This window comes from Elgaria multicarinata, chromosome 17 (genome assembly GCF_023053635.1).
Source record: "Elgaria multicarinata webbii isolate HBS135686 ecotype San Diego chromosome 17, rElgMul1.1.pri, whole genome shotgun sequence".
Classification (NCBI taxonomy): Eukaryota; Metazoa; Chordata; class Lepidosauria; order Squamata; family Anguidae; genus Elgaria; species Elgaria multicarinata.
This window is the reverse complement of record NC_086187.1, coordinates 1,604,240-1,630,271: the sequence shown is the minus strand read 5'-3', so window position 1 is coordinate 1,630,271 and position 26,032 is coordinate 1,604,240. Positions and strand designations below refer to the sequence as shown.

Sequence of the window (26,032 nt, the reverse complement as noted above, 5' to 3'; positions counted from 1 at the left end):
AGGCATGATGGGAGATGTAGGCACAGTGGCCATGCAGACGATTGACCTCGGGTCATATGACACCCGCCACGACCCCCATCAGGAAGTGAGCGCATCAATGTTGACCCTCAACAGCACCAGCAGCACTTCAGCTGGCACTGGCACTGCCGCCGCTGCCGCCGCCAGGGCCGGCGGCGGCATCGCTGACGGCTGCGCAAGTTTGCGGTCTTTCGGACGTGCGCAAACCGTGCAGCGAGCGAAAAAAAAAACCGCGGCAATCAGGCCGGTGTGGCTGCGCAACCGTTCTCGCGGCGGCAGCAGCACAACCGGCGCAAACTTCCGCCATAAATCGAAGGCAGGTGTGGATCATGAGGCGTCACGGCTGAACGGGAAAAGCCGCTTTCACCGCTCCTCAACGACGGAACACCCGGTACGTCTAGCAACGCCCTTAGTCCAACAAGAAAGGGAGAGACTGTGGTGGATTACCTATGGGAATATCGGTGAATCTGAACATTGAAATTAAAGAAATAAAGACTCAATCATACAACCTACAGGCACTCCAACTGATTAAATATAAAGATATTTTTAAATAATTAATTTTTTTATTGCTTTTCCACATTAATTAAACATACAATAAAACATTACAATAAAAGAAAACATCAAAACCACCACTACATACATGTTGAATAAATGTTGAATACATATATGTTGAATAGATATTAACTGTAAAATATCATACCATACATAATCATTTTTAACATAAAAGTGCACCCCCCACCTCGGGATCTATTCCTGATTCCAAAATCTTATCATTTCTTCTGCTGGTGGTTTCCCACTTCCCCTGGTAAACACAAATATTAGGAACTGTTTCCAGATTCCTTCAAACTCATTTATTTTGGTTATACCTTTTCTCCACTTAATATTACAAGTCAGTTTATCATTAATAGCTATATCCCATACTTCTTTATACCATTCTCCAATAGAGTAATCCCCTTGAATCTTCCAGTTCCTAGCTACCATCAATCGTGCTACAGTCAGCAAACTCGATATCAGCTCTTTAGTTTCTTTTCCACATTTTAAATCTTCAAATAGTGACAGTAATGCAATCTTTGGTGTTTGTTCTATTTTCATTCCCACTATTTCTTCAATTTCTAAAAACACCATCTTCCATAATCTTTGCACATATTTGCATTCCCACCACATGTGTAAATACGTTCCTTTCTCCCCACAACCTCTCCAACAATTTGCTGAATGCTGCTCATTTATCTTATTCAATATTATCGGGGTTAGGTACCACCTCCACAAAATTTTAAAATAATTTTCTTTTATTCTTACTGACATACTTCTCAACACTCTTTGTTTCCACAGTCCCTCCCAGCTCTGTCGCCCTATTTGTACCTTCAAATCTGTCTCCCATACCATTTTCCCTGAGCTATCCCTTAACTCCTTTTCTATCAATATTTTATATATTTCGCTCATTAACCCTTTTAAGACTATACTACCACCTTTACCTTTTTCCTTATTTACTATTAACTCTTCAAACTTCGTCATTTCTCTACAAATTCTATTATCTTTAATCCACTTTTTATTCTATTGTTCTAATTGCGCATACTCTAACCAAGATAATTTTTTCTCCTTTGACAAATCTTCCATATCTTCTCTTGTATTTATATCTCTTAACCAATCCTTTAATTTCATTTTATTTTTCTCTTTTAATATTTTACTTAATCTACCCTTCAGCTCCCCTGGGAAATTCTTTAGCATTATTACCGGTGATAAGGGAGAGTTGCTTGGAAGCAGCTTCCTTTTAAATTTACTCCAAATTTCCCATTGAGACCTCAGGAGTGGATTATCTATACTTTCAACCCACTTTCTCCCTCCTTCCTTAAAAAAGACATTTTCCAAACTCATCTCTACATTACTTGTAGTTTTATCCTCCATCCAATATAAATCTCCTACTCCTATAATTGCTTCTACAATATGTCTTAGTCTATTTGCTACATAGTATAATTTTATAATTGGGTGACCCAATCCTTCCTGTTTTTGGCTTAAATACCAATTATTCTTATTTACCCTCGCTTTCTTTTCTCCATTACAATATTTATTAATAATATTTTGCCAACTTTTTATCTCAGTTTCTGATATTTTTATTGGTAACATCCTAAACACAAAATTAATTTTAGCTAAAATCTTCATTTTTATTAATGCTATTCTTCCAAACCAAGAGAGATTTAATCTTTTATACTTTTCCAATTTTCCTAATATCTCTTTCTTTAACCTCGTTAAATTCTCCTTTTCTAAATTATCTAGATTTTTTGTAATTTTAATTCCCAAATATTTAATCTCCTCCTTAACTCTCATTTCTATTCCCTTATATTCCCATTCCTTTTCTTCCTTCTTAGTATAATTAAACAAAATCATCTCTGATTTGGACCAATTTATTCTTAGCCCTGTAGCTTCTTCAAATTCTCTCAATTGATATTTAATTCTATCTATTTTTCTTATTGGGTTCTTAATAGTCAGTAAGGTATCGTCCGCAAACATATTCAATTTTATTTCCCTTACCTCTCCAATTCCTTCTATTTCTCCATCATCCCTTAATGCATTCGCCAGTACTTCCATAACCATTACAAACAGGACCGGCGAGAGCGGACATCCTTGTCTTGTACCTCTGGCTAGTCGTATCTTATCAGTGAGTCCATCATTTACCACCACTACTGCTGTATTTTGGGAATATAACTGTTCTATTATAGTTTTAAATTTATTTCCAAATCCCATTTTATCTACAATAATCTTTAGTGCTTGCCAGCTCACACAATCAAAAGCCTTAAAAATATCCAATGCCAAAATTCCTGCCTTGATATTTGATTTTTTTATTGCATATATTGCGTTTAAAACTCTTCCCACTAAACTATGCATCTGCCTTCCTGCCACAAATCCACATTGATCTTCTCCTATATATTCTGATATAAATTTATTTAACCGTTTAGCCAAAATAGATGAAATTTTTTTAGCATCCTGATTTATTAATGAGATAGGTCTATATGAATCGGGGATAGTCAAGTCTTTATCTGGTTTTGGAATTAATATTATCAGTGAATGTTCCCAAGATTCTGGTATCTTCTCTCCTAATAATATAGCGTTATAAAGTTTCACTAATTTCGGAACTAAAAACTCTTTAAAAACTTTATAATATTCTGATCCTAAACCATCTGCTCCCGGTGATTTACCCACTTTCAAACTATCAATTACATCTTCAACTTCTCTTTGAGTTATTACCTTCTCCATTTGCTCTTTATGTACTATTTTTATTCCCTTCTATTTTTATTCCCTTTCCAATATATTCCTCCAACTTCTCTTTTTGAACTTCTTTACCCTTATACAATTCCTGATAGAATTTCTGAAAAAATTTTATTTTGTCCTTCATTGTATAGCAATAATTCTCTTGATTATCCTTCAATGCTTCTATCCCATTTCTCCCTTTTTCCTTTTGTGTGAGCCTGGCCAGCAATCTGGAATTCCTATTGCTATTTTCAAAATACTCCCTTTTCATATATATTAAATTTTTTTGGACCTCCTCTAAATTTAAATTTTCTAATTGTTTCTTCTTAGCTTGTATTTCTACTAATTTATATTTATTTTTACCCTGCCAATATTCTTCCTCCAGACTTCTAATTTCTATCTCTAGCTTCTCCTGCTCTGCATGTTGTTGTCTTTTTAAACTGCACATTTCTCTAATACAAATTCCTCTAACTACAGCCTTCATGGTGTCCCAAACGACTGACCCAGCTGTTCCTCCCTTTTCATTAATTTCCCATGACTCTGACAATTCCTTCTGAATTTTTTCTACCACTTTATTATATTTCAATATTTTTGTATTCAATTTCCATCTATACGCCTCTTTGTAATTCTTCTTAATTGCAAATTCCAAACTTAACAATGCGTGATCAGTTACCTTTATTACCCCCATTTCCATTTTACAAATCTTAGTTGCAAAGTCTTTAGAGACAAATATATGATCTATCCTGGAGTATGTATGATGAACTGGGGAGTAATATGAAAACCCAGGCTTAACCCCATTAAGTAAACGCCAAGAATCCACATAATCATTTTCTTTTATTAATTTATTCAATATAGTGATATTATTCCTCTTTTTCACATTAGTGGGGTTCGACCTGTCCCATCTATTATCCATAACCATATTAAAATCCCCAGCTAAGATAACATACCCCTCCTTAAATTCTTCTATTTCTTTAAACACTTTTATAAAAAACTCTCTATGTCTCTCATTTGGGGCATAAACATTAATTAATGTATATACCTTTCCTTCAATTTTACCTTTTATCATAAGATATCTACCACTATCATCCTTTTTTATGGCTTCTAATGTGAATCCACTTTTTTTTTTTAATCAAAATGGCCACTCCATTTTTTTTTTGAGGTCCCCAATGACTTTTCATAGTAAGCTAGCCACTTTAATTTTATCATATTTACGTTATCGAAGCCCTGATGTGTTTCTTGCATCATTATAATGTCAGATCCTTCTTTATTAAACATTTGTTCTATTCTCCTCCTTTTCACGACTGCGCCCAAACCTTTAACATTGAGTGTTGATACTTTTATTTTTTTATCCATATTCACCCTTTTGGAGTCTCTTTCGATCCCTTGTGCTCTGAAACTCAAATTCACATACATAAAAACACAAACACCATAATATAACCCTCACTCCCCTTACTCTAACCCCTATCATCCCCCCTTCCCCCACTCCCCTCCCCCCCTCTTTCCCCCCCCAAATCCCCGTAAGTCTAATACTCCAGCCATCTACTTTAGGGGGAGGGGGAGGCGGTGCTGCGCCTGGCCGGCAAGATTTCTATGCTTAACATTTCTATCTACAATTATCTCATAGTACATATAACAATTCTATTACACCCCAGATGTCCCAGCCTCATCTCCCCCCCACTTGTTCCAATCACGCTTGCTTCCTCATACAGACCCAAGCTCTTCAACAGCTCCTTGCCCTGCTCCAGAGAGGTTACTTTGTGCTCCCCCCTCCATATGTAAATCTTAGAAAAACAGGATAACCCCACGAATATGTGATTTTTTTCTTCACTAAAATTTCAGTTATTGGCTTGACACTGCGCCTCCAATTCAATGTGTGCTGAGAAAGATCATTATAAATTTGCACTGATTTGCCTTTATACTGTAGATCTCAATTTCTTCATGACTTGCTCTTTTTTATAATAATTACCAAATTTTACCAAAATATCTCTAGTAGCCCCTTTATAATTTTGGCCCCCCACTCTATGAACTCGATCAATTTCTGATTGTTCAATTTGCAAATCAGGCATCAACTCTTTAAACCAATTCAAGATTATTTCTCTCAAGTTCTCTCCTTGTATTTGAATTAAATGTTTTATTCGAATCGATGAACGGCGACTTTGATCCTCTAAGCCTATCAGCCTTAATTCGTGGTCTTGAAAGTGCACATTAGTCGATTTTTCAAAAGCCTCTTGTTTCTTCTGGGTCAGGTCTGCTCCAGCCTCCAAATCCTGTATCGCCTTAACGTTCTGTGAGATCTTATCAGCCAGGACACGCATCTGTTGATTTAATTTATCCGTTTGCTGAGCCATTTTTTAAAAAATGATTGTGTTGTTTTCTGCAATAACAGCTTTGATTTCAGCTATGGTGGCTGGCTGACTGCCAGTTTCTTTTCCTCCTTCAGCCATTTTTTCTTCTATAACTGGTGTGGCAGGGACTGTGTTTTCCTGCTCTTCTTCTGAAACTGATTCTTCCAAATGGGATTGATTATGATTACTGGGTCATTTTTTTTGGCCACTTAACTTTTGCAATTTCTTTTTTTATCCTTCTTTTGATATTCGACATCAAAATAATTAATCTAAGGGCATTAATCTCCTCCTTAGTTCCAGCTCCCTTTCTTGGCAGTTTATTTATCTTTCTGTGTGCTTTCCAACACTTAATCACTCCTTCTTCTCAGGGGGGGGGGGAATTACACCACGTACAAGACAGCATTCACTAAGGGAGACCAAAACAAGCCATAAACACAGTCCAAAGTCCCGTCAACACTTTGTCTCCCCACCGAACGCTGCAAACTGCCGATCCTCCCCCCCTTGCACACCAACCAGCGACAAACTGCAACAAACTAGAATCTCTTCTCGATCCTCCCAGAGTGCAGGACACGGAATAACGGGCTCAAGTTAAAGGAAGCCAGATTCCGGCTGGACATCAGGAAAAACTTCCTGACTGTTAGAGCAGTGCGACAATGGAATCAGCTACCTAGGGAGGTTATGGGCTCTCCCACACTAGAGGCATTCAAGAGGCAGCTGGACAACCATCTGTCAGGGATGCTTTAGGGTGGATTCCTGCATTGAGCAGGGGGTTGGACTCGATGGCCTTGTAGGCCCCTTCCAACTCTGCTATTCTATGATTCTAAGATTCTATGAAACTGCGGCTGAGTTGCTTTTCTCTTCAGTTTTTAATTCTTCTCCGCTTTGCAATAAACAGTGAGATTCGCCATAAATCAAGTCCACGTCTCTAACAAAAACAAACCATTAACTGCTGTAACTGCTGTAACTGCAGCCCTGGCAGTTAGTTTCGCTTTCCACAGACGCAGCACAGAAACGTTCCAAAATCCCACTGTATCTCTTTTTAGCTTTACTCTGTTATCAGCAACTTAAACATTTAATATTCATAGTCCTTTTCCATCATGTTGCTCAGAGATTTATACCCTTTTAAAAGGAGATAATTGATTTTCCCAGCAAGGCCGGTTAGAAAATTAGAAAATTCTTACCAGCTTCATGGCTGCCAAGCTCCGCCCCCTTAAATATAAAGATATAAGACTTGTGTGTATTAACATCTATAGACCTCCTAAAGGATCAGTTATCTATGACCCTGATATGTGGGAGAAGTTAGAATCCCTCATGGACACAATAAATTCACAAAATCCACCAAGTGGAATTTTAATTATGGGGAATTTTAATGCTAGGATTGGTGATGGGTACATTAATGCACAGCAGAAATGAGCATTAACTAATGAAGAAATTGAACACCTACCATCAAGGAAATCTAAGGACAAGATATTTAATGAAGCAGGAGCATGCCTTTTTAGACTAATATATAAATCTAACATGCTTATTCTGAATGGCACGGGTCTAGATGATATAATGGCAAATTTTACATTTACCAACAGAAATGGGGACAGTGTAATTGATTACTTTTTAGTAATAAAGAACTTTGCGATAGGAAATCAACCTGCAAGCAATCATCAACCAACGATCCTGGAGCTACAAGGAGCATGGGAGCTAAGGAATGAAAGAACTTCAGAACTGCCTTATATCCAACACAGTAAACGAAAACTAAGATGGGATAATAAATTGCAAGAACAGGTTCGAGACACACTATATAGTTGGGAGTGGATATCTCTAAGAACTACCTTTCTTAGTGCAGCTCCCATAGATTGTATACCTTTATTCCAGAATTTGACTCGACGGCTAGGTTTACTGTGCTCAACCACCGCCCCTATTAAGCAACGGCCCCACCTGGAGGACTGGTTTGACCAAGAGTGCAGGGGCACTAGACGTGATCTCTGCACTCTGGAGGTACAAAGACGCAAATATAGGAAACTATTAAAAATAAACTGCCTATATTACTCAATTATGGGCAGATATTGAACAAGCTTCTAAGGATCAAAACACAACCAAGTTCTGGCAACTGGTTGCATGTAAACTTAGGGAACCTATATACGATACAACAACCCCAATAATGATCCGGCAATGGGAGGAATATTTTAGGAAAATTTATAACTCAGAAGGAATTACTAATATGCCCCAGTTATTATTACTCCCCAATATACAAGAGACAGAACCCTGGCCAGATGTAACCACCAACAACGTAAAAAGGCTTATATCTAGTTTAAAAGGAGGGAAGGCCCCAGGGGAGGATATGCTCCCACCTGAGCTATATCTAGAAAATGCACAGTGGTGGGCTCCGATCTTGGCCAAAATGTTCACATTTATAAATCAAAATGGCAAATTTCCCATGGGATGGGCCCAAAGTGTAACTGTTCCAATCTATAAGAGGGGGGATAGATCATGCCCAGCTGACTATCGACCCATCAGCCTGTTAGATGTGTCCTCTAAACTGTATGCCAAGCTTCTTCTCACTAAAGTGGAAGACTGGGGGCCTTGCTAGACCTACTGGGTGTTCCATGGTTGAGGAGGGGTGAAAGCGAGTTTTCCTGTATAGGTGTGATGCCTCATGGTCCACACGTTGTGTGGGTTATCCCGGTGTTGAGGTTGGTGGTGGTGGTTGTGGGAGTTTGCTCCGGTTGTGGTGCTGCCGGGTCGAGCACAGGATGGGCAGCCACACTGGCCTGATTTTCGGGGGAGTTTTCCGTCCGCGGCACGATTTGCGCAAGTGCGAAAGAGTGCAATCCGCGGTGGTTGGCAGTGGCGGCAGCTGAAGTGCTGCTGCTGCTCTTGTTGCATTCTCCCCCGGGCTGGGTACAGGGGAGCCAGTTGGCATTAGGGAATGACCCACAGGGGGCATGGCCAGTGGTGGAAGGAGGATGGGAAAGAGTGGCATTGTTGAGCGGCAACATTGACAAGGCAGAGATGCTGTCATTTGCTTTCGGGGGTGATGACAGATGTATTGTGATCCGAGGACAGTCGTCTGCATGTGCACTCTGCGCCTACATCTCCCATCTGGCCTCTGAGTTTTTCCGGCGATGACCGGCCCTGCACCCTTCCCCCCCATCCCACGGAGCCAACCCACATTATGGTTCCTCACATGCTCCTATTCCTCACTCCATTCCTCACTCTGTCCCTTGGTTTTAGTGCCACTTGTGGAACTAAGTGTTCCAACAAGTGCATCTCCCGTGCCACTTGTTGGAACACATTAAAGTTGCGGTGGCTAGCCCTCAGCTGCTCTTGTATCCTCTGTTCTCCCCAAATGTCCAACAGATCTAGAATCTCCTGGTGCCACCAAGTGACCCCCTCCCCTTCGGAGCCATTCCTGATACCTACACACGGGCCAAGCAGAAAGAAGGGGGGCTCGTCAGTTTCCACACCAGCGGAGGTGCGAAACCGGTGTCAGCAGCCTGCCACCGTCACTCCACCCCCCCAGCAAATGCAGTCAGAAGGATAGGGGAGTGCATTGACACAGCGCAAAGGGGCACATGCCCACCCCCTGGGCTGATGCTTCCCTGTCCTTCCGCCTGCCGCCGCGTGGTCGATGGAAGATGGCCACCCACCCTCGCCTGTTGCCCCCTTACACCCAGCTGCCACATACCCACACCAATAGGCACACAGCTCTGCCTGCCTCTACCGTGCCCATCAACCGCGCAGCCTAAACCACCGGCATTAGGACAGGACCTGCAGCTGCCCACCGCGACAGGCCACCAACTTCCCATTACAGTTGGATGCCCGCCTTCCCGAAAAGTTACCCACACAGAGGTAACAAGCTCCACATATCCCACACATCCACAACACACACCCAACAACTCACCAGACAGTTTTTTGGTCGTCCATTCATGCACAAAGCAGACCCATTTAGTAAAAAAAAAAAAAGGCACCGTGCCGCTGCCACAGCTGCACACAGGGCGCAAATGGAGGATGAGGTTTGGCCGAAACCGCTGGCCACTCCCCTTAGCGCGCCTTCTTCCTGACCAGTGCTGACCTTACCGGAAACCGTGCTGACCTCATTTCATCCCACACCTCCGCCGCCCGTATCCAAATTAGCGTGCGCCGACAGGAAAAAGCGGGCTTAAAGCCGTTTCATAAAATACGGCATAACAGAGGTTTCACCACAGGATGAACACGGATCATGGTGAACGTCATGTGGACCTGTAAGGACTACGCTGGTATGTAACACATGCTACAGCCCCGTCTAGCAACGGCCTGGGTCAATCAAAATAATATGATTGGTGACAAACAAGCTGGATTTTGTAGCAGTAAATTGACAATAGACCAGTGCTTCATCTTAAATCATCTTGTTGAGAAGTATGCCAGGCATCCAAGAGGACATCTATATGCCACATTTGTAGATCTTTCATCAGCTTTTGATGGGATTAATAGGGAAAGATTGTGGCAAAAGTTGTGGTATCTTGGATGGACACCTGCCTACTTATATTGGTAAAAAAAACTATATTGAAATACCTCCACTCAAATCAGATCTGGAAGAGGTGACCAATTGTCTGACAAAGTCAAAACTTATACAGGGGTCAGACAAGGATGTCTACTAGCCCCCATTTTATTTAACATCTATGTAAATAACTTTATTGGGGACCTGGCAAATAATGCAAACTTCCCGGTGGCTGTGGGTTCAAGGAAAGTAAACCTACTGCTGTACACGGACGATATGGTGATTTTATCACAAAACCAAGTGGGCATGAGAAGATCGCTCAAAGCCTTTGGGGAAGCGTGTAGAAAGGAGCTATTGAATATAAACTACTCCAAAACTAAAGTAATGGTTTTCGGTTTACAATCCATCCACCCCCAGTCACAGGTGGACTCTAAATGGCCACCCATTGGAACAGACAAACTCATTTAATTATTTAGGTATATATTACAAGCAAAACAGCTCGTGGTCTACTCACTTGGAGGCAACAAACCTGAAAGCGTACAAATCTACGCAAATGGTGCTGAAGTTCGCTAGAGTCAGAGGGGGACAATTGGTAGTCCCAGCCTGTAAAGTCTTCAGGGCAAAAGTGTTATTGCAAATAACGTATGGGGCTGAAATTTGGGGCAGTACAAAGGTAAAAGTACAAAGGTAAAAGAACTCGATGTGGTCCAAAACAAATTTTTGAGAACCTTGATAGGCCTTCCCATTGACACACCCACATGTTATATAAGGGCAGAGGTAGGGGTGCTTCCCCTAGAGTACTCCATCTGGAAGCCCATGCTCTTCTATTATCTTAAAACAAAATATACAATAAATAAGCTGGTTAGTTTATCATAGATGAGCAGAGATCTTCCTGCTCAACAAATAACTGGCTACATCACTGCAAAACCAAAATGAGATACTTTGGACTTGACCCCAAAGTAATATTGGGTGGAGATATACAACACAGCAGGAACTAATAAGACAAACTCTACAGTGTCATTTCAGTACAATCGATATGGATGCAATTAAGGCTTCCAGATATTCCAACAGTTTATTTATTTATTTATTTATTTATTTCTATACCGCCCAATAGCCGGAGCTCTCTGGGCGGTTCACAAAAATTAAAAACATTCAAAGTATAAAACAACAGTATAAAACCATAGTATAAAATACAATATAAAAGCTCAACCAGATAAAAACAGCAGCAATTACAAATTTAAAACACCAAGTTAAAATTTATTTATAGACTGTTAAAATGCTGGGAGAATAAAAATGTCTTCACCTGGCATCTAAAAGCATATAATGTAGGTGCCAAGCGAACCTCCTTAGGGAGCTCATTCCACAGCCGGGGTGCCAAAGCAGAGAAGGCCCTCCTCCTGGTAGCCACCTGCCTCACTTCCTTTGGCAGGGGCTCGCAGAGAAGGACCCCTGAGGATGACCTTAGGGTCTGGGCATGTACATATGGGAGGAGGCGTTCCTTCAGATAACCTGGCCCCAAGCCGTTTAGGGCTTTAAATATTAATACCAGCACTTTGAATCGGGCCCAGACCTGGACTGGCAGCCAATGAAGCTGGAAAAGGACTGGCATAATGTGGTCTCGTCGGCCAGTCCCTGTTAGTAACCGTGCTGCCCTGTTTTGTACCAGTTGAAGTTTCCGGACCGTTTTCAAAGGCAGCCCCACGTATAACGCATTGCAGTAATCCAAACAGAGGTTATCAGAGCATGGATAACTGTAGCTAGGCTTATATAAAAGTTACCCTTATATAAAAGTAAAACATAGGGAAGAAAAATATTTAACTGAAATTACCACCCCTGAGCTCTGTAGAGCCCTTGCCAATCTGTGATTTCAGTCTATGCCGTCCAACTTTAGAGAAGTAAGGCACAAAAATATCCCAAGGGAACAGAGATTATGTATTTGCGGTGCCCAGGTGGTGGAGGACACAGCCCACTACGTTCTATATTGCAGATTATATGAGACCCCCAGGAATAGATATTTTGCAAGGTATTTGGATCAAATGGCCCATAGCACAGACTGGGACAAAATCGTCCATCTTCTCACAATGAATTCTATATCATTGAATCTAGCCTATTTTGTGGTGAATGCGGCAAAAATCAGGAAAGCCTTTTTGAATAAGGATGTACTCTAAGAACTATGATAATTCAAATGGCGTCCTATCGGAAGCCATATGTGGAATAATACTATGTAATATAATGTAATATAAGTATTGATGTATTTGTTGTATTTGTTGTATTTGATTTTATATATGACTTATAATTGGCTAAAACCCATTCAGGATTGCCATAATAATAAATGAATGGATCCAGATGGTTTCCAGGGGGCTCTGGGAAGTTTTCCAGCTGATAGGGCTGGCCCTCCTGTCGAAACCCTGGTTGATCTGTGGAATGCAGAAATCACCTGGGTGGTTGACAGGATTGCTCCTGAGTGCCCTCTCCTGAGTAGAGCTTGTACAGCTCCATGGTGTATTTCAGAGCTGGGAGTGATGAAACAAAATAGGAGATGGCTTGAGTGCAGATGAAGAAGAACTCCTAGTAGATGCAATCAAACACTGGTAAATGCTTATAGTAAGGTATATTCAAGGGCAGTGAGGGCAGCAAAAACTAAAACAACTTGCTGCCACTATCAAACCATCAATCTGCCACCCAGTGGAGCTTTTCCAGAGTTGTCTGGGGACTACTACATGTTGGCCCCAAAGATATTGTAGAACCTTCTGATAATAAATTCGCTAGACACTTCCAGAATAAAATCTTTGGCATCCGCCAGGACTTAAAATCCAATGTTATAGCAGGTGAATCAAGTGAGGTATCCAGAGTACAGCCTTGTCCAGTTTTCTTGGATGAGTTTCAGTTGATACAACTCAAGGACGTTGACAAGGAGGTTCGTGCAACCACCTACATATTGGATCCTTGCCCCTCTTAGCTAGGCCAGGGAAATGATTAATGCCCCCCTGTGAGAGGGAGTGGTCCCAGGCCTCCTGAAAAGACAACTCCTAAAGAAATGTTCCATTCCTGGGCAAGATCCTTGAGCAGATGGTTGAAAGCCAGCTCCAGGCACTCATGGATGAGACTGATTATCTGGATCCATTTCAGTCGGGTTTCATGCCTGGCTTTGGCACAGAAACAGCCTTGGATGCCCTGTATGATGACCTATGTCAGGAGAAAGACAGAGGGAGTATGGGTCTGTTGATTCTCGATTTCTCAGTGGCTTTCGATACCATTGACCATGGCACCCTTCTGGGACGACTGTCTGAATGGAGTGGGGAGTGGGAGGTACTGCATTGCAGTGGTTCCATTCCTACTTGGTGGGTTGGCTCCAGAAGGTGGTGCTTGGGGAACATTGCTTGGTCTTGTGGATTCTCCAGTATGGGGTCCTGCAGGGGGCAGTTTTGTCCCCCATGCTGTTCAACATCTACATGAAACCATTGAGTGCAGTCATTTGGAGTTTTGGAGTGTGTTATCAGCAGTATGCTGATGACATGCAGCTCCACTTCTACTTCTCATCTTCATCAGGTGAAGCTGTGGATGTGCTAAACTGGTGCCTGGCCGTGACAATAGACTGGATGAGGGCTTCTGGGTGGTTCTTCTGACTCCTAGAACCATCTCTGTCACTTGAGGCTCAGGTGGCCTTGATGGCATGGAGTGCCTTCTACCAGCTTCAGTTGGTGGCCCAGCTACGCCCCTATCTGGACAGGGATAACCTGGCTTCAGTTGTCTATGCTCTGGTAACCTCCAAGTTAGATTACTGCAATGCATTCTGTGTGGGGCTGCTTTTGAAGACGGTTCAGAAGCTGCAGCTTGTGCAAAATGCAGCAGCCAGATTAATAATGAGGACCAAGAGATTTGAATATATAAGAAGCTTGGAGGATGGCAATAAGGGAGAGGGCCTTCTCAGTGGTGGCCCCCCAGTTATGGAACCATCTCCCCAATGAGGCCCACCTGGCACCAACATTATTATCTTTTCAGCACCAGGTCAAGACTTTTCCTTTCTCCCAGGCATTTAAGAGCATATGCTGAGTTTTTAATTGACCCCAGATCTATATTTAGGCCTCAGTGAGAGTTCACAATTGTTTTAAATATATATTGTCGTTGTATGTTGTCTGTTTTTATGGTTTTAATTTTATATATCAATTTTTAATGTTCAACATTTTAATCTTTGTAAACCTCCCAGAGAGCTTCAGCTATGGGATGGTATATAAACGTAATAATTTTTCTTACTTTGATCGTTTAAAAATTGTTTTATATATATGTGTGTGTCCCCTGTTTATATGTTTGTATGTAAAGGGTTTTTATAATGTATTTTTAAGAATTGTAAACTGCCCAGAGAGCTTTAGCTATAAGGCAGTATAGAAATGTAATAAATGAAATGAAATGCTATAAGAGAATAAAAGCATTCTTTAAAAACAACAACGACAACAGTATTTTGTAAAAGAAGTAAAGATACAAAGATAAGGGCAAGAGGAAGGAACAACATAAATTGCATTAAAAAGTACTACTATAAGCACCTTTGAGGACACATTTTCTCTTTGCTCTCTGTTTATCCCCCTCTCAGTCAAGCCTCATCCACCTTTCAACTTGACAGTGGCTGCATCTCCCACTGGCTACAACATTTCCTGGAAGACCAAATACCAGCACCATCCATATAACTACCTGAATGACAAGCTGCAGTACCAGTTGTGCTATAGGGAAAGGGGCCACCCCTGGCAGGTAAGTTGGCAGCCGGAGGGGGGCTTTTGGGCCCAAAGGACTATGTGCTGCTGCCCAAGGGGCAGATAGGGTCTGCCACAAGAAGCAGGGACAGAAAGAGAGTCTTCATTATTAATTTGGTTCTGTTTAGCTTCAGAACCCTACACAGGTTGGATTCTAGACACCTCGATGCATAACCAACTAAGTCCAAAAAGGCAAACATCACCACAAGCTAAAAAATAAATTGAAATCCATTAAATTCTTTAAGAAAACTCCAAAATTTAGGAAAATTAGGGAAAATACTGTGGTGGTTATATAAGTATTAGAAGCTTTCTCTATTATTGGCAGTGAAAGAGAATAACATCAGTTTAAGATTAACTAAAAGGATTGCTGTTGACAAAGCTGCTACTACAAATGCAGAGAGCAAAATAGTAAATTGAGCTTCTAGCACTGTTGTTTCGGTAGTATGAGTCCTCCTCGTCAGCCTCCTGCACTCGACTTGCATCTCAAAGCTAAAACGAAAACACGCTAAAATTTCTAACTTCCCTTGGCTTCCTCCTGCACACTACTTGAATGTAAAAAGCTAAACTAAAGCATTACTAAGTGTGCAGTCCTGTTGATAATCAGATGCAACACGTGCTCCTGCTGCCCTGCATTTTTGCTACAGCACTTCAGAGCAGGAGGGAAGGAGACTGGAGTGAGCATAGGAAGCTGTGTAAGGCAGTTTGTCTGTCTCCTACCCTCCCCTCTGTTGTGGACCAAACATTACAAAGAAGCTTCTTATGGTCCAACACATCTTTATTGATAGAAAGGAATTCACATTGCAATGGAGAGATGTACCTCTGCCAAAGAATACCCCTCTCTGACTGTTGCTGAGTGTCAGCTGTTTTATTAGCAATTTTTGGTCACGTAAGCATAAAATATGGAGCATGTGCAAAGTATTGTTGATGAAATAGGAAACTTAGCTAACAGCTGTTTCCTGTAATTTCTATGGCTAAAGGCACAGATAGATGGGGCGAAATCCCAGGAATCGCCTCGGGATCGTCCCTGTGCATCCACATGATGCACAGGGCATCCCGAGAGCAGGAAGGGATGATCCCTCCCTTGGCAGGATATCGCCCTACCCTTTTGTTGCGGTTTTTCCATGGTCTCAGGATGATCCCGAGACCATGGAACATGTGGACAGGCTTTGCGGGTTTCCCCAGATCCTCGTGAGTAACCACGAGGAGGCCACGAGGAGGCACTGCTAACATGCTCATCAATCAGCCACTTGAAATTTCACCCAGAGTGAATATTATTTCTGCACCTGTACAAGATTTTTTTTATGAACAGTTCACCTCCAGTGCCAACGTGGCTTCTCTTATGCTAAAATATGCCTGTGGCAGCCATTACACCTGGTACCACCCCATTTTCTCTATTTCCATGCTCAGGTTTCTGGGGAAATACAAATGCTTCTGTGATTTAAAGGGTTTATTCTGGTTGCATCAGTTACAAAACATTGCATCAAGTATAAAATCTTAAATCCAAATTTTGCACCCAGTTCTAGAAGCTAAATCATAATGGTGCTTGAGGAGTTAGCCAAATTTGAGATTTAAAGAGTTAACCAAGTTTGGGTCTAAGATAGCCAAGTCATAGAATCATAGAATAGCAGAGTTAGAAAGGGCCTCTAAGGCCATCGAGTCCAAACCCCTGCACAATGCAGGAATCCACCTTAAAGCATCCCTGACAGATGGCTGTCCAGATGCCTCTTGAATGCCTCTAGTGTGGGAGAGCCCACCACCTCCCTGGGTAATTGGTTCCATTGCCATACTGCTCTAACAGTGTGGTTTGTTTTCCTGATGTCCAGCCGGAATCTGGCTTCCCGTAACTTGAGCCCATTAGGCCGTGTCCTGCACTCTGGGAGGATTAAGAAGAGATCCTGGCCCTCATCTGTGTGACAACCTTTCAAGGATTTGAAGAGTGCTATCGTGTCTGCCCTCAAACTTCTCTTCTCCAGACTAAAGATGCCCAGTTCTTTCAGTCTCTCCTCATAGGGCTCCAGACCCCTGATCATCCTGGTTGCCCTCCTCTGAACATGCTCCAGCTTGTCTGCATCTAGAAATCATTCCAAATCTCAGTTCCTAAACTTAGACAAAGTCTGAAGTTCAGAAAATATTCTAATTCAGAAAGTAAAGGGTTAAAATTATTGTAAGTTCTAAAGTCTATGAGATCCATATTTACCCAAATCCTTGAATAATTGAATAAAAATCAAAGGCAAAGCAGCAAGACAATGAAGTAAAGAAAAAGAAGCCCAGAGCTCTTAGTACCTTTGCTTTTATATAGTTGTTCTGGCCAGAGGTTGGGCCCCAATGAGTGATACGACAACAATCTTCCAATCAAAAATAGGATGTGTGGGTAGTTAGATCATTCATTCACCAATTGGAAATGAGGTGTCTATTCCCCAACAATCTAATGTTGGGGGATGCCCATGTGTTTTGGGAACAATAATGGCTTAACCTTAGAGATGTGAAGGCCCAGAGGGGAAAACAGAAAAAATCAGAAGAATGTTTTCCCCCCAAAGACCACTTCTGTTTTTTTCTGAAAAACTGAACAGCTTTGGATTATGATTTCTGAGAACTATGTAATAAGAGGACTTTTCTAGGAAGTCTAGAGATGTAAAATGTCTGGAAATATTTGTTTATTCATTTATTTATTTAAGATATTTATATCCTGCCCTATATCACTAAGATCTCAGGGTGGCGTACAGATAGGAAATGTTTTTTAATCCTCTCTGTAAGATGCCTAGCATAGTTATTTCTTCCACTCCTTAATCAAATTGTTGATCTAATGTATATTTTATTGATAGACATTTAGGAATGCTCCGAGTCATGCTTCATTTCCCAACATGTGAGTAGAGTCACCGCAGAAGCATCTGTACGACGACGCTTTGCCTACTAATTTCTCCAAAAGCCTGCAACAGCATTGCTGTAAATTGGCATCAATGAGAACATAAGAAGTGCCCTGATGCTGGATCAGACTGAGGGTCCATCTAGTCCAGCACTCTGTTCACACAGGGGCCAACCAGTAAAATGGTTACATGGCAGGAGAGAGCGCAGGCTATCCAGCCAGGAGAAATCGTAGCACCGTTGATAGTGGGAATGGGCAGCAAATATTGAGGGACTGAAAACCACGAAAATCTTTTGTCATTGTTGTTTTCTGGAAATTCTGCTGCAACTTTGAAACTTTGTAGCAGCGCAACTGCACTGATACAGTTCATTGAATTTATGTGATATTCATCATAACTGCCCTTTCATTCCTGAGGCTTTAATATTGCCATGGCAGCCATTATGAGGGTTGTCTAGCCCACCCCCTGCCCTGGATTCCCACATCTACCCTGCACTGGGATTTGACCCTAACTACTCCCCACTCTCTTAATCCAAACAGAAGCCACCACTGATAGATAACCGTGGTGACATCAGAAAAATGAAAAAGTCATGTGGCTCCACAAAAAGCTTAGAGATGACCTGAAAACAAAAAAAGCTTACATATAGGAAGTGGAAGGAAGGCCAGGCTACAAAAGAAGAGTACAGACAAGTGACACAGAAGTGCCGAAATGGCGTCAGGAAGGCTAAAGCTGTGAATGAGCTGAGATTAGCGAGGAATGCTAAAAGCAATAAAAAGGCTTTCTTCAGATATGCGAGTAGTAAAAGACAGAGGAAAGAAATGGTGGTTCATCTGCTTAATGAGGATGGCAAATTGATAACAGATGACAAAGAAAAGGCTGAAGTGCTCAATTCCTACTTTGCCTCAGTCTTCTCCCAAAAGCGGGTCTATGACCCCCCTGGAAAAAGTGAAGCAGAAGTTGAGGGGGCAGGATTACAGTTTGAGATTGATAAACAAATGGTCAAGGAACACCTAATTTCCTTGAATGAGTTCAAATCTGCAGGGCCCGATGAACTGCATCCTAGAGTAATGAAGGAGCTAGTGGAAGACCTTTCATGCAGGACACGGAATAACGGGCTCAAGTTAAAGGAAGCCAGATTCCAGCTGGACATCAGGAAAAACTTCCTGACTGTTAGAGCAGTACGACAATGGAATCAGTTACCTAGGGAGGTTGTGGGCTTTCCCATCCTAGAGGAATTCAAGAGGCAGCTGGACAACCATCTGTCACGGATGCTTTAGGGTGGATTCCTGCATTGAGCAGGGGGTTGGACTCGATGGCCTTGTAGGCCCCTTCCAACTCTGCTATTCTATGATTCTATGATTCTATGTTACCTGAGGCTGATGGTAGCTGAAGTCCAAATTATATGGAGAGCAACAGAAGGCTATCCTAAAGACACAAAGTGACTTTACATCTGCAAAGACGACTAAAAAATAAATATTGTTTCTTTTTCTATTTCCCCCCAAATTGCCAGTCCCCTCCCCCAGAAAAACTCCCAGAAACCCACCGGTTTTTTTTTCCATGGCTTCAAAATTTTAAAAAAAATATGTATATCTAGTTAATCTGAGACTTCCTAAAAGGACACAATCCATGCTGTTTGGGGCATACTGGAAGTTGTAGGCCCTTTTTCGGTCTAAATATGCAAAGGATTGCTCCTTAAAGGTCTACCATCTGGGCACATTATCTTTATTGATGTCTTTCTCCCAGTACATCTCCCTTGAACCCACAGTCATCTTCCATCATCTTTGGTCATATTTATGTTAACACCTCCTCCCAATCATGGCTCATGCTTAGTGTTATGGCTCCCTCACCTTGACTGTGTTTGAACAACAGAATAGTCAACTCTACAGTTGATTATCAAGGGCGTACTCGCCACAAGACATTATTATAATCAACTGTGGAGTGGATTAAGGCCAGCGTCAAGTTGACTATTAGTCAACAGTGTGATTGATTGAAACAAAGCCCACCATCTCTCCCCCACAAACTTCCCATCAACCATTGCAGGTTCTGCTGGCTGGCCTAGAGTGGCAGCCGCTGCTTTGGTCAGTCTTGCCAGGGGACTCTGTGGTCACCAAAAATAACGGTGTGCAACGAAATAGTCAATGGTGCCCGCCACACAACATGATAACAAATGGTTGTTCAAATAGTCAACTCTGGATAGTGTTGGTTATTAACGTTGGTTATTCAGCCAAATAACCAACCATGGTGTTAAAAAGTCCTGACAGACGACACAATTATCAACCATTTATTTAGCCTACTGTTGATTATGTCATCTGAACCCAGTCCCTGTCTCTGCAGGTGCACAACACGAGATGCTTAATCACTATTTTTTTTCTTCTAGTTGACATCTGAGCATGTGTCAGGTTTCCTGTTCTTCCACTTTATATCAGCATCTTTACCAACACAGTGACCTTGCCATTGCTCTGCAGAAGGCAGCTGCAATTTTTTATTCTTTCAAGGCCAGTCCTATAAAGTCTTTAGTTAGAGCCATTATAATTTTTAAAGTTTTTTTAGTTATTGTTGTTGTTGTTGTTGTTGTTATTTATACCTTGCCTTTTTTCCAGTACTGGGACTCAAGGTGGTTTACAAGATTAAAACACATACAATTAAAACATATAAATGGGAAGCTTTGGAGCAGCTACCGAGAAGGCCCTCTCCTGTGTACCCATCAGGCATGCCTGGTATGTTGGTGGGACTGAGAAAAAGGCATCCCCAGAAGATCTTAGAGCACGGGCAGGCTCATATGGGAGAATACGGTCTTTCAGATAACCTGGACCCAAACTATATAGGGCTTTATAGGTCATAACCAGCACTTTGAATTGTGCCTGGAAACAGACTGGGAGCCAGTGAAGCTGTTTTAACAAGGGAATCGTCTGCTCCCTGTAACCAGCCTCAGTCAACAATTTGACTGCAGCTCTTTGAACCAGCTGAAGTTTCCAAACACTCTTCAAAGGCAGTCCCACATACAGCATGTTACAGTAATCCAAACAGGATGTAACTAAGGCATGTGTCACCGTGGCCAGGTCAGACATCTCTACGAACAGACGCAGTTGGCGCACTAGCTTTAACTGTGCAAATGCACTCCTGGCCACTGTCAAGACCTGCAACACAACAGTAATGAAAACAGCCAGACAAAAAAGCCAAAAAATGGGGGGGGGGGGGATGCAAATCATGAAATATATCAATTTACAATAATTGTTAACAACTCCTTTGATATAGGGAAAAGAAAAACACACACAAGGAGTGGGATAGGTGGAGGATTAACATTTCCAATTCAAATATATACATTAATATAAGCAGTCCATAGGTCTAAATAAGCATCCACATGAAATTGACAGCTTAACAACCGAAAAAAGCCACTACAGAATATGTCTTCATCATATGTCCCAGTGAGACGTTGTTCTCATTATATCGCCTGCATCAGACAGAGCTAGCTGGCTTCTTCTTGACAAGCCCCATCATGTCCAATATATGCAAAATATCCATTTTTATCTCATTAAAATCCCCACCAATTATCAAATGATCACAAGTAATAGTAGGCAATGAAACTCATGAAACATAGTAGCTGAATCCAAATTAGGGCCATAAACATTAACCATGGCAATTACTATATTTGTATATTTAACTGTATATGAGTAGTACTACTTATATGGCAACCAGCTTGATTGATAACTGGCAAATAGATGGAGAAAACATGGAGGCAGTGACAGACTTCGTATTTCTGGGCGCAAAGATTACTGCAGACTCTGATTGCAGCCAGGAAATCAGAAGACGTTTACTTCTTGGGAGGAGAGCAATGACAAATCTCGATAAAATAGTTAAGAGCAGAGACACCACACTGACAACAAAGGTCTGCATAGTTAAAGCAATGGTATTCCCCGTAGTAACCTATGGCTGCGAGAGCTGGACCATAAGAAAGGCTGAGCGAAGGAAGATAGATGCTTTTGAACTGTGGTGTTGGAAGAATATTCTGAGAGTGCCTTGGACTGCAAGAAGATCAAACCAGTCCATATTCCAGGAAATAAAGCCAGACTGCTCACTTGAGGGAATGGTATTAAAGGCAAAACTGAAGTACTTTGGCCACATAATGAGAAGACAGGATACCCTGGAGAAGAGGCTGATGCTAGGGAAAGTGGAAGGCAAAAGGAAGAGGGGCCGACCAAGGGCAAGATGGATGGATGATATTCTGGAGGTGACCGACTTGACCTTGGGGGAGCTAGGGGTGGCGACAGCCGACAGAAAGCTCTGGCTTGGGCTGGTCCATGAAGTCACGAAGAGTCAGAAACGACTGAACGAATAAACAACAACAACATATTTAACCACCAAAATCAGAAAGCATCCCTCTGAATCAGTTCTTGCTTGTTTATGTGTATGACCACTCTTTTAATCTTCTTAGAATTACCACTAGCATAATCATTGCAAAGTCTGCCTCCACCAAAAGATGAGTTTCCTGTAAGAGAGGAACATCTGTTTTGAATTTCTTAAGTTTGGAAAGCACTTGTTTTCATTTATTTGGAGTACCTAGGCTCCTAATAGTAATACTATTCAGACACAGTTAGACGTATTATAATGCCATCAGATAAATTAGCATAGAATTACAATTGCAGGGTCTTCTTGCCCATGGGTCAGGGGTCTGCAGTATAAGTATGGAGTCTTCTTAAAAATGAGTCTTGGATCTTTTTTGGGGGGGGTCTTCTTGTAGGTCTCCCCAAAAAACCCATTTAGAGCATCCAACTATTCCAGAGCAAATTAAACACCTGCAGTGCAGAGTAGTCTCTTCAGTCATTTGTTAGCAAAGTTATTTAATCCTTTCAGATTAACATTAGTGAGAGAAGGGCTCACCAGACCTTGTCCCCTGGAAGAGAGGAGGGCTTGCTTTTAACCAGATAACAGGCAGCTTGTACAACCAGGGAAAGGTAGAGTACAGTGTTGTTCTTTAAAGGGTTGGTTATGCAAGTCTGGAAGGGTGGGCAGCTACAGATGAAAGCACTTAGCACAAGAACAGCCAGGAGAAGCAAGAGGCACTGTTGGGGTTTGCTTGAGATCCCTTAGGACATTGGAAGCTGAGTCAGACCACTGGTCCATCCAACCCAGGATTCCTGACACTGACTGGCCACAGTGGCTTGCCGAGGCTTCAGGCAGGATCTTTTCTGAGCCCTGCCTGGAGGTGCTCACAGGGATTGAACCTGGGACCTTCTGCACGCTAAGCACAGGCTCTGCCACTGAGCTGCAGCCCTTCTAAAGGGCTTTAATTGGGATGCCTCAGGGGGGGGGGGCTTCCTTCCCAGAAGGTTGCAGAAGCCAATCTGCCAAAGAGCTGGCACCAGCTTGGAAGCCTGAGTTGCAAGCATCCTCTGAGGTGTCGCCCTCCCACTCCACCATTTTCAACAGCTGACCCATTTCTGCTGATTGTGTTTCCTTGGCCCTTGAGATGACCCACCCCCAAAGCCGGTCTTCCTTGATGTGTCAATGAAACTCAGGACATAGGCTAGGATGGGATGGCGAGAACCCTTCGTTTGGCTACCTAGATGGTGGCAGCTGGTAGGAGGCAGAGCAGGGCCTGACTGAGGAGGGGCAGAGCCAGAGTGGGAGGTGCCTGGGCAGAGCCTGAGCTGGGCTGGCTTTTCAGACCCCAGCCCTGGCTCCCAAGTAGAACACTGTTTTCCATGCTAAAAGCACCCCACCCCCAGCTCCACTTTTTGGCTTTTTCCTTCTTGCAGGGATGGCGCCAGAAACACCTTTTGCAGGACACACGAGCCTTGTGGCTCTTGCCCCAGGAGTTGGAGGGGAACACAGAATACGAGTTCCAGGTGCGAGCGAGGCCAGCAAAGCACTCATCTTACCTGGGAACCTGGAGTGACTGGAGCCTGCCAGCCACACTAGTAACTCTGCCCAGAGGTCAGTCAGTCACCAGCCTTCAGACCAGGGCTGGAGAACCTCTTTCAGCCAAGGGCCGAATTCAGTTTCAGACAAGCCCTCAGAGGCCACGTTCCAGGGGCGGCCTGCTTTAGGTGGAAGCATTTCCTGCCAGTCTCTGAGCCATTGGAAAGGCATCTCCATCTTTTAGAAGGGGGGAGGGGCACTGCACAAAAGCCAGGAGGCCACCAAATGATGGGGAATTGGGGGTAGAGGGCCAGGGGAAGGGGCCGTGGACTTCTGGGGATCCCCAGAAGGCCAGATCCACAGCCAAGGTGGGCTGGATTTGACCTGGGGCTCTGCACCCTGCTCCCAAGCACACCTTGGCAGAAAGAGCCCTGTGGCAGTTGCACTCCCTCGCCTCACCCTCATCAATGTTCTCTGGTTGCAATGCTCCACACACACACACCCAGCCAGTCCTAGTGCACCTTTTGCATGTTGAACATTGAACTGTCCCCTTAGCAGATGATTTGGGCCAAGGGAGCCACCGCAGGCAGAGGCAGCTGCAACTCACGGGCGACAGGTAGGCAGCTCCCCAGCCAGTTCTCTGTCTACCTGATGGTTGATGCCTGGGTGCCACCCGAGGAGAGGCTGCTACTCATCTGTGAGAAATCCATCCTGGATCAAGCTCAGGCACCCAGCCCAGCCCTCTGTGACAGCTGGCACAGGACAGGTGGAACAGCCAAGAGACTGACCCTTTCACTTTGCTTCCTCAGCCCCAGAGAGCAGAGAAACCAGATGGCTGGTGCTGCTCTTGCTACCGCTCAGCCTGTTTGCTGCCCTCATGTCCTTCCTGGGCTGGCGCCAGAGGTGAGTGAGTCTGTGGGGGACGAACGCAGCAGCAGAGGCAGAGGTGGCCAACAGGGACAGGGGTGGGGGCTGAGACCCTCTTGGCTGTAGTGGCAGGAGGTGGGGGAGGAGGGCAGAGGAATAGCTTCCTAGGAGTCTTGCTTATGGCAGCTCAGCCATCACTGCTGATGTTCCAGGCAGGCAAGGGGATCTGGATTCCTGCTTGGGCCTCCTCCCAAGGATCCTGAGTAACCCTTGCATGAGTCCTCTGGAGCACTTGTGAAAAAGTGTTGCTGGATCATGGCGCCTCCTGGTAAGGGAACTTAGGGAAAGGGAGTCACCTCAGGAGGAGGAGCCCTTTCAAGGTTTTGCCATGACCCTGGTCCCCCTCTCGGGCTAGCAGATGGCTGGGCAAAAGGCCTCTTTACCCCTTGCAGGTTGTGGAAGAAGCTGAACCTGTTCATCCCCAGCCCAGCTCCCTTCTTCCAGCCCCTCTATCTGAGCCACAATGGAGACTTCAAGGTACAAACTGGACGGGCAGAATTGGCAGGGGGAGGGAAGGAGGGAGGGAGGGGCATTTGATTGGCAGGCAAAGTCCCCAAAGAAGCCCACCCAAGACACAGGTGCCACCTACACCAGGCAGTCTGCGGAGGCTCCATGGCTGCAGGCAGGCCATCCCAAGGGCCTGACCACATTGGATCCAAGGGCTGCTGAACGCAGCCACGTTTATTCCAAGGGCAGCAGAGCAGCCCTCTCTCCACCACTGGCAAGGGTCAATGGGAAGCCATCAACAGCCCTCACTCCTCCCTTCCTTGGCCCTGCAGCCGCAGCCCCATGGCCTCAGAGCAGGAACAGGCTTAGCCCTTCCTTCTCTTGCCAGCCAGGACTGAGGGAATGGCGTGTCTTCTTTCTTTGGGTGGTGCTGTAGGAAGGTTTGGGCCAGCAGAGCCATCCAGAGGGAGGGAGGAAGCAAGGGAAACATGGAGGCAACCCCTGCTGAAAGGTCAGCAGCTCCCTCCCCGCCTGGTCACTCAACCTTTCTCACTGGGTGGCGTGGTAGGGAAGGCGGGGTTCTTGGGCCCCACTCACACAACAGCACCCCTCCCCAAACCCTGAGGGAGAGCGCAGGCAGGCTTGTGGCAACAGTACCTCTGGGCCAGCCCTCCCCTGAAGAAGGCCTTTAAAAAAATAGGAGGCTGAAACATGTTGGGCTTTTGTACAATAAATTTTTCTACAGCATCCAGAAATATCTGGAGCACTGAGATTGTTTTCTAAGGTGGAGTCAGTTTTGAAGGGGGGGAGTTTGAGCCAACGCATTCTGGTGAGAGAGAGACGTTTGGGCATGTGTGTGTGTGGGGTCTTTTTAATGACAATAGCAAGGTTTCCTTGAAACCCACCCTGCCTCTGCACCTCTTGCCCAAATGGTGAAATGTCTCCTTAATATAGGATCCTATTTGAAAAACAAAGGTCATAAAGTCTCCAGAATTACATATTTAAAGTTGTGTCAAAATCAGATGCGTTGTAGAAGGCTTTTCTCTTCAGATGGACAAATTCCAGAAGGGACATGCAGCTGACAAAGTGGGCTTTTAAGTGTGCAAAAATTCAGGC

The 26,032-nt window shown here is 43.6% G+C and overlaps 2 protein-coding genes across 2 annotated transcripts in view; both read left to right on the top strand.

The window, feature by feature from the left end:
• The window catches only part of KDM8 (lysine demethylase 8), a 402,374-nt gene that overhangs the window by 146,634 nt on the left and 229,708 nt on the right, over window positions 1-26,032 (top strand). The window lies entirely within an intron of this gene.
• The window catches only part of IL21R (interleukin 21 receptor), a 53,977-nt gene that overhangs the window by 26,372 nt on the left and 1,573 nt on the right, over window positions 1-26,032 (top strand). Inside the window, exons 5-8 of the mRNA XM_063143121.1 lie at window positions 14,666-14,820; window positions 23,440-23,617; window positions 24,352-24,445; window positions 24,862-24,946. Coding sequence (XP_062999191.1) covers window positions 14,666-14,820; window positions 23,440-23,617; window positions 24,352-24,445; window positions 24,862-24,946 — 512 coding nt within the window. The remainder of the gene's footprint in view (window positions 1-14,665; window positions 14,821-23,439; window positions 23,618-24,351; window positions 24,446-24,861; window positions 24,947-26,032) is intronic.